The 9218-nt window shown below is 49.2% G+C and overlaps 1 protein-coding gene across 2 annotated transcripts in view; it reads right to left on the bottom strand.

Moving 5' to 3' along the window:
- Positions 1–1426: 1426 nt before the first annotated feature.
- MRPL10 (mitochondrial ribosomal protein L10) overlaps positions 1427–9218 on the bottom strand; it is an 8540-nt gene continuing 748 nt past the window's right edge. For both annotated transcript variants that reach the window (XM_006166092.2, XM_006166093.3), the window contains exons 2-5: positions 7653–7822; positions 5226–5390; positions 4845–4989; positions 1427–3237 (exon numbers count right to left, since the gene is read on the bottom strand). In XM_006166092.2, the coding sequence (XP_006166154.1) occupies positions 2981–3237; positions 4845–4989; positions 5226–5390; positions 7653–7822 (737 nt within the window). In that variant the 3' untranslated portion in view covers positions 1427–2980. The remainder of the gene's footprint in view (positions 3238–4844; positions 4990–5225; positions 5391–7652; positions 7823–9218) is intronic.

Below are 9218 nucleotides of genomic sequence, written 5' to 3' on the forward strand. Positions count from 1 at the left end.
GTCCATGGACGCCCGTGTTCCTTGGCCCGCGCGCGCCGCTCTGCCTCTGAGTCACCGTCTCCGAGTCACCGGCTCCCTCCTCACGGAGCTGAGCAGTGGCAGGAGCCGGCGGCGGGACGCTGAGCAGTGGCAGCAGCTGCAGCAGGAACCAGGAAGGAAGGAGACGTCGGAGCCTCCCCTCTAGCCGGATCTCCCCACCTCCCCCTCCCTCGTCCCCTCCTCCCGCCAAGCTCCGGGCGGCCGCTCAGCTCTGCCCCCCTGCTCCCCGGAGGACTCAGGGCCGAATGGACTCCCAGGCACCAGCACCAATGAGGCTTGGGAGCGGTGGCCCAGTCCCCACTGGGCACGGTTCCAGATGGATCATTGGACTGGGGAATTGCTGGCCTCAAGCCCTGTGGTGGTAAAGGACTTCTGCAGACTACTGTAGCCCCGACCCCAGTTAGTGCCCAAGGCCATTTCCTAGTCAACTCCGCCTCTCATTTTACATCTGAAAATAGACTGCAAAATCTGGAGCCAGCAAAGGTATCAGGTTGGCTGAGAAGGGAGCGGTTTCCCCTAGGGGACCACAGTAGTGCAAAGAGCACAGTCAGCAGAAGCTGTCAAGGTACCAGAGGCAAGGCCAGCTGCCCCTCCCTGGGGGGGAGGCCCTATCAGGCCAGGCCCCATCGGGTCTGGGAGTGCTTATGTAGTTAAAGACCAACCCCCAGAGCCTGCGGAGTGTCCGGAGTGTCCGGATCAGGAGCAGGTCAGGCAGTCACCTCTGTCAGAAAAGGCTGGCTGCTGCCCACTTTGACATTGTCACTTCCCTGAGTCCTTTGCCCTGCTGCTGGAGTACTGTTCAGGGACTCAGTTTAATTTAAAATCAGGGTTTTGTTGTTTGTTTTTTAGAGAGGTTTTGCTATAGGGCACGTGCACTCACTGGCCAGGAAGAAAGAACTCACCCCCCCAGAGGGGATGTCATGCAGCAATCCCTCCTCCTCCAGTCTCCTCTCGGGATTTTGGGCACACATGCACACACTCCTGGCCTGAGTTTTAAGCTGCTGGTGCCAGGCCTTGAATCACAGTTGACTTACACGGGGGTTCAGTAATGTAACCATTACACCATCTGCGGGTCCCTAAAATCAGCTTACGAGAGGTCAGCTGGTGGTGTGGTGGTTAAGTGAGTTGGGCCCAACGTGACTGACCTTAGTGTTTTGAGTCCTGAACCCGGCCACTTGAAAATACACAACAGGAGCATGCATGCCCACGTGTGTATGCATGCCCAAAATCACCAGAGGGAGAAGTGGAGATTGCAGTGTGACCATCCCCCGGGGTGACTGCTCTGGATAGTGCTAGGTGTGAATCTCATACACCCTCTGGCATATATATATATATTTTTTTTAAAGGCTCTGGAGAAAGAGAAAGATCTAAAGTCCATTCATATGAGTATGACCGAGACCAACACCTTTATTTACGTGCAATGAAACAGTTGTCAGGAAGATGTGGGTTTTTGTGAGGGCACCAGCCATTATCACCAGGTGAAGGATGGAATATGAGGCTCTTCTTTGGTCCCCAAAATGTAGGCCACATGCCTCATTCCCAACTCATCTCCACCCAGCCTGCTTCCACTCTAGGGTCTTACACACCTCAGGGGCCCCAGTCCCCTTCTGCACTACCCCAGCTGCCCCAGGACAGAGGTTAGTAGCTGGCAGGCTCTGGAACAAAATGGGGCCTCTAGGCGGCACTGGTTGGCAGACACTGGCATTGAGGAGCCCCTAGGGCCTTTTAATTCACCTCGCAGTGATTGAGCATCCCTGGCATATGGCATGAGTGAGGTACCATGGGAAGCTATTCTGGACCCAGGCCACAAAGCTGCTGCAGATCACTGCCAGGCGCTGCCTGTGCAGGGTAAAGGCACCGTGCCACTGCTCCACGCCCAGGAAGGAATGCTCAACTGCCCTCCCCATATGTACCACCCCGTACCCACCCAGAATGTGGATACGTACTCCAATCAAGGACAAAGGCAGGCTTCAAGTGAAGCATCCTATCTGCTTTATTAGGAAACCCTGTTTCTCCCAAACTCGGACCAGGCCTCCTATTCTAGAGGCCTTGATTATCAGAGAACCCCGATTTCCTTCCAGCCCTTGCTCAGAACCAACAGAGACACGGTGGCCACTGGGCACCAGTCACCTACCTTCAAAAGGACAGGTATGTAAGAGAGGCCTTTGTGGAACTAGGTACAAGGGAAGAGGAAAAATTTTCTAGAGAGGAAGTGAGGAGAGGCAGCAAGGACAGAGATGACCCTGGGAATGAATCTGCAGGGAGAGTAACTGTAAACAGCAAAACGAGTCAGTAAAATGCACTTGGTTCTTACCATACGGCCATTGTTACCATACCTCTCCACAACACCAAGGGCAGAGAACCCACCTCTTGGTAACCTAATGAGGAAGCTCCAGTGTAGACAGTGCAGAGAGCCTGGCTCAAGTCCCTGTTCTGCCACTGACTAACTGCATGATCTCGTGCAAGCTATTTAATGTCTCTGTCTCGTTTTCTTCTGTGTAGCAGGGAAAACACGGTGAGGAATAAAGGACTAAGACACGTACCGTGCTTAGTCGGGAGCCTGGCACACAGCAGGTGCTCGACAGGTGCCATTCTTAGCACACTGACTCAGCTAAGCTGCTGTGGCAGATTACACACGAGGGGACAGCCAGGACAGTGACCAGAGAGAGCGATGTCCTCATCTTTCTGGTTCCTCTGCCTTGGACCTGAGAGGGGAAAGTCTTTGCTCCTATCAGGGCCGACTGGGAAAACTACCAACTTGGTGGTTACCAGCCTCCATTCTGAAGCAGAATCTCTCTGTGCCTCCGAGCGGGCCTGCACCTGGGGAGGCTGTTGTCAGTGGAGGCCAAGTAATCAGTGCCACCCCCAAGCCCAAGTTCCTCCCCATCTCTGATGGAGGACAGCGTGACCAAGGGGCGGAGTGTATTTATGGGCAGGCTGGCTATGAGTCTGGAACAGGGTCAGGAGGATCCAGCTTCCCACTGGCTGACGCAGCAGAGTCCCCCGGGCATTGCTGTCTGACGTACTGATCCAACAGGGCAGTCAGCTGGAGGGGCTGGTGCTGCAGCAAGAAGTGGGTCTGGGCCATGAGGAAGGAAAGCCCTCCTACCAGCTCGCCCTGCACCAGGGCCAGGCTGGGAAGCTTGGAGTAGTTGATGAAACCCTGCCGGCTGAGGATGGTGTCATCGATGCAGCCACCTGGAAGAACACAGTGTCAGTGGGCTCCTGCAAATGCCTTTCAGATCCTGCAAACACTGCTCCAACCTGAGGAACCTGCTCTCCATTGCCCTTCCACATCCTGGCCTTCCCAGTCATCTGGCTTCCACCTATGGCTCACCCCACTCCCATTCTAGTTGGGACGGACCCTCTCCCCTCTTCCCAACTCTTCCCTCAGAAAACTCTTGTCTAATATGTCCATCTGTTCCCGACCCTCTATTCGGTGTTTCCTTAACATCCCTGCAGATAAGAATCATGGTGTGGAGGGAGGAAATGGGGAGCTATTGTCTAATGGGTATAGAGTTTTAGCTTTACAATATCAAGAGTTTGATGGTGATGGTTGAACCTTATGAATGGACCTAACACCATGGGATTATACACTTAAAATGGTGGGGCCGGCAGGTGGCATAGTGGTTAATGCACTCGACTCTCATATGGCCAACCACAGTTCAAGCCCTGGACCCAGTAGTTTGGAAATCACACCAGGTGCATGTATGTGGATGTCTAAAATCCTGAAAGGAGAATGGAGAAGGGACCGCAGCATGGCCACCTCCCCTGGGGGTGATTTCTCACTTTCCCTCTTTCTATTTCTCTGGTGAGCACACATGCCCTATGGCAAAAAAAAAAAAACCCACAAAACATAAATAAATTAATTTAGTAAATTTTTTGACATGTATATTTTATATTTTTAAAAAATTTTTAAAAATCATGCAATGTGGAGGGCTGGCAAGTGGCATGGTGGTTAAGGGTGCTGGACTCTCACATGGCCGACCATGGTTTGAGTCCTGGACCTAGAGGCTTACTTTCTCACTTTACTGCTCTCTGTCTCTCACTCTGTCCCTCTTTGGTCAAATCAAAATAAACAAACAAACAAACAAACAAACAAATAAATATTAAATAAAATAAAATAATTCTTTAAAAATAAAACATGCAGTGTATGTATGGGGGGATTATAACCAGATTCCTGCCTCCTCCACCAAGGTCTAGAGAATGTAAATGCCAGGGCCAGCAGGTGGCATGGTGGTTAAGGTGCTGGACATTCCTACATGGTTGACCACAGTTTGGGTCCTGGACCTAATGGCTTGCTTTCTCATCTTCCGCTTCTCTCTGTGTCTCCCTCTGGTCAAATTAAAATAAATGAATGAGTAAATTTTTAAAAATGTAAATGCCAGAGGGTATGCGCAGTGTTCTCTATAGAAAAAGCTACTCGGGTGTCTCTCAGTCTCAGGGGAATCTGGGAACCATGATCACTGTCCCCTTAACACCCGTTACTAGGGCTATTTATTTTAAATACCCCCTCCATTCAGCACCCATTAATCCACTGGTGGGCTTGTGGAGTCTGAATTTCTTCCCTCCCCATCCCACTCCACCCCAGTCCACCCCAGTGCCCTCTCTCTGCCTTCTCTTGTCTCCCCTCCAGCACAGATGTTGAAGTGACAGTCAACCCTGACAATAGTACCGCTGGTTCAGACCCCATCATGAGAGGGTATCCTCTTCAAGAACATCCATGGTTTTACCCAGGCTGGCACCAGCTGCTGCAGCACTGCCCCTCCTCACCCTGACCCCTCACTGGCAGGGTGCTTGCTCACCTAAAAGTGGCAGGAAAGGCATGCCCTTTAAGAACCGCACCATCTCCCTGACCTTGGGTTCTTCACTGACCAGCAGCAGGTTGTGCCCCACAAAAAGCGGCAACAGGTTTTGGTACTTGGACTTCTCTAGGAAGGGCTTCAGGACCTGGGACAGCAGGAAAGAGGGCTTATCAGGGATGAGTGGAAAGACGCACCGCCCACCTTGGTCATGGGCCAAGGTCATCAGGCTGAGGACACAACCCAAGGCTCTCCTGAGCCCCTAGATGCAGCGTAGGCACCGGACTAGAGGGTGGCTTAGGAGGCGGAGGCGCTGAAGTATCACTTAGGGAGCAGATGTCAGGGTGAGTCCAGTACTGTACCGGGGGGGGGGGCACTCCCTACCTGGTTGGGAAAGACCTTCATCAAGATCTTGTGTTTCCGCAGCCGATGTCGCATAAGAAGCTTGTCCTCTGCACTCATAGCCACGTTCTGGCAGACTGCGATCATTCGGTTGTTCTGGAAGACCGCTTCTATCTCCCGACGGAGGAGCCGGATAAGGCCTGTCTCCTGAAGCCAGGAAAGGACAACCAAGGAGACATCAGCTATCTCTTCTCCTGGAACCCCTTGTTCCCACAGGATAGGGCTGGAGCTTCGGGCTCCCAAGGATGCCCAAAAGAGCACAAGATCAAGGAGCAGGTAGGGGCCCCCGACTCTTGGTGACATGAAACATCTCTCGTTCTGATCTTTTCTTTTTCATTAGATAATTGGTCCTAGAGCAGTGTCTCCAAACCTGACACCATTCAATGCTGTTCCCTCACAATGAGTAGATCAAGTCTGCCCAAACGTCAAAATTACTTCAATGTTCGATTTAACTGTGTACTCCTATTGAATTATTTTACCAATGATAAATACAGGATATCTCTTTTGCAGTATTAGTTTAAAATTCAGTCATTTTCACAGAATTTTCTTTTGTTTTATTTATTGTTTGTTGAATGAGAGAGAGAATGACTGACTGACCAATCCTGGCAGGGTCTTCTCATGCTGTGATCCTCCCCACAGGCTCCCGGCCAGCCAAGATCATGGTATAGGCATTCCACCCAACACACTCAGGTTGGGTTGGCAGGTGGTGTGGTGGTTAAAGGCACTGGATACTGGATTCCCACATGGCCAATCGTGGTACAAGTCCTGGACCTGGAAGCTTGCTTTCTCACTTCCTTTCTTTCTCTCTCTATAACTCTCTAGTCAAATTTAAATAAGCAAATGAATACATAAATAAATGTAGTTAAATAAAATAGTTCTTTAAAAAATATTAATATATGTGAGTTAAAATAATGGAGGACAGAACCAGCAGGGAACATGGAGGTTAAGGTGGCAGGATCCCACCTTAGCTAACTCGTGATTTGGATGCCAGACCCATGGTGTAGAAAACACACTGGGTGTGTGTGTGCATGCCCAAAATCCCAAGAGGAGAAGAGAAGGGATTGTGGCATGGCTGTCCCTCTGGGAGGTGATTTCTCACTTTCTCTTTCTCTCTGACTCTCTACAGTGAGCACATGTGCCTTGTAGCAAAACTAAAAGAAAAAAAGAAAGAAAGAATAAAAGATATACTATTGTGCTAAACCTAGATTCTAGCTCTGCCCTGTCCAATACAATAGCAACCAGGGATATGTGGTTATTTATATTTAAGTTAATTAAAAGAAATACAATGGAGAATTCAGTTCCTTGGTCACACTAGCATCATTTCAAGTGCTCAACAGTCACATATGGTTAGTGGCCACCGTATTGAACCACACAGATACGAAACATTCCCATCAACCCATAAAGTTCTCCTGCCACTGCTCTCGATTCTGCTATAGCTGTGAGGCAGCATGCATCACTAGCATAAAAAAAAACTGGAGAAACTTGACAGGGAAAGTTCCATGCAATGCTCTCACTTTCATCTGAACTGGGAGGAGGAATGCTGCCAATCAATGTTAGCTGGGCAAACGCTAAGTGTTGGTGACAGTGGCTGACCACTCAGACAGCAAGCCAAGCACTGCTCTATAAAGACCTTTCAGGACTCATTTCAGATAGCTCTGCTTTCATGGGGAGAAAACTCAGATGGGCAGGCTGTCCTCTTATCATCTCTGATGAACTGCTACCAAATGACTTGCACCCTCTGTCCCATCTGTGTTTGACGTCTGACCTACATTCCTAAGGCTGCAGGTACTGATCACTCTTCTAGGAAAACAAGGAACCTTCAACTCTTCTTAAGAGGAGTTGGCCAGCTCCATGGCCCAGGGGTAAAGGAGCTAGATACCATGGCCAACCTCATACTTTGAGTCCCGGACCCGATGGCTTAAAAAACATGCTGGCGAGCATGCATGTGCGCTCAAAATCCCAACAGGATGGAGAAAAAGAGAAGGGACTGTGGTGTGACCACACCCCACTGTGGAGTGACTGCCCCCTTTCCCTCTCTCTCTCTCTCTCTCTCTCTCTCTCTCTGGCTAGTGTACATTCTCTCCAGAAAATTAAAAAATAGTAAGTTAATAAATAAGACAGGAGAAATATTCTCCCCTTGCCCTACCTGCTTGAGCTTTCAAAATACACTTTAGGAGACAAATAAAGAAGGAAATTGAGGAGGCCCAGTCAATCCACAGTGCTCAAAGCCTAATACAGAAAAACAAGCTCGGATTTCATTTTTAAGTGTCTAAACCACAGGGTCTAAGTGGGGAAGTGAAATGATGATGTGAGTGGCTGTGGCTTGGAATCCTACTTCACCGTGGTGAGATAAGATCACTTTAAACTACCATCCCACCGCTGCGTGACAGGTACCACTGTCCTCCTTACCTCTTTGGGAGGTCTGGGAGGTGGTGGCAGGCATCTTGGGTTGACGGCAGGTTTGGGAGGGATATATTCAGTCACAGCCATTAGCTTTTGCCTCTCAAAGTGCATCACTCGACGGTGGCGGGTAACAGCCTTGGAGCCATGGCGGACAATCTGGAGGGTGGGCAGCTGGCCTGAGAGGGCAAAAATGGCAAAAGTGAGATGTAACCTCTAGAAGATGATAGTATTGAGAAAAAGCACTCCCTCTGGGCAGGAGCAACCATGGTTCACAGAGCTAGACTCAGCACAAGAATGGGATGAGGAACTGCTTGCCAGAAACCCTGAATTCCCAAACCTTCTCTTCTAATGGGTGACCTTAGGTCACATGCTTGATCCTTTGGGGCTCCCATTTCATCAGCTCTTATTTATATGCCAAGGGAGAAAAAAATAAGAACAAGGAAGAAAATATTTTGAACACATTAAGAAAAGGTGGGGGGGGGGCAGCTAGTGGCATGGGGGTTAAGGCACTAGATTGCCACATGGCCAGCCACAGTTCAAGTCCCGGACCTGGCGACTTGCTTTCTCACTTTCCCTCCCTCTCTCTCTCTGGTGAGCACACATGCCCTATAGCAAGTTAAAAAATAATAATAAATAAAATAAAATAATTATTCAAAAAAGAAAGAAAAGTGAGAGAGGGCATAACAAACTTTCTTTTATTTTTATTTTTTAGTTTGCTATAAAGTGTATGCACTTGCCAAAGAGAGAAAGTAAGAAATCCTCCCCCTCATGCCCTGAGGGGGTAAGCCACACCGCAATCCCTTCTACATTCTCCTCTGGGGATTTTGGGCACGCGCGCGCGCGCGCACACACACACACACACACACACACACACGTGCCTGGTGTATTTTTCAAGCTACACACAAATCACACAATTGGCCACGTGGGATCCACTCGCCTTAACCTTTGCGCCACTTGCTGGCCCTGAACAAGCTTTTTCTTAAATGGTAAAACAGTAAATATTTTGTCTGCGGAGCCATACTCTGTCACTAACACTCAACTCTGTGAAAAACAGACACAAACAAATTGGCCCAGCAGCTATGCAAACAAATAGATGACTCCATGTCCCAGTAAGTATTTCTAAAAAAACAGTGACTAGTGTTCTCATGACATGCCAACCTCTGGTCTAAGTCAGTTGTTCTCTAAGTATGCCCCATCTTCACCCCAACCAGCAACAGCACCATCTGGGAATTTGTTAAAAATACAAATTCTCAGGCCATGCCCTAGACCTGCTGCATCAGAAATTCTAGGGTGGGATCCAGCAAATAGGGCTTTAATAAGCCTTCACGGTGATGTTGGTGTATGCTAAAGTTTGAAAACTCTTGCTCCAAGGCCTTCTATGTTTTCAAGCAAAAGGAGGAAAATATTCTATCATCCTCTTCACTGCTCTCTGTTTTCCTCTTCTTTTGTACAGGTCATGCTGGAGAACACCCCTCAGAAAACAAAGGAGACACTCAAAAGTCCTAAGCCAAAGTGACCCCTTCACCCCTTCCCATTTCCAATCCTTCCCAAGGCTGGGATGGAACTTCAGGG

This window comes from Tupaia chinensis, unplaced genomic scaffold, assembly GCF_000334495.1.
Source record: "Tupaia chinensis unplaced genomic scaffold, TupChi_1.0 Scaffold144171_1, whole genome shotgun sequence".
Classification (NCBI taxonomy): domain Eukaryota; kingdom Metazoa; phylum Chordata; class Mammalia; order Scandentia; family Tupaiidae; genus Tupaia; species Tupaia belangeri.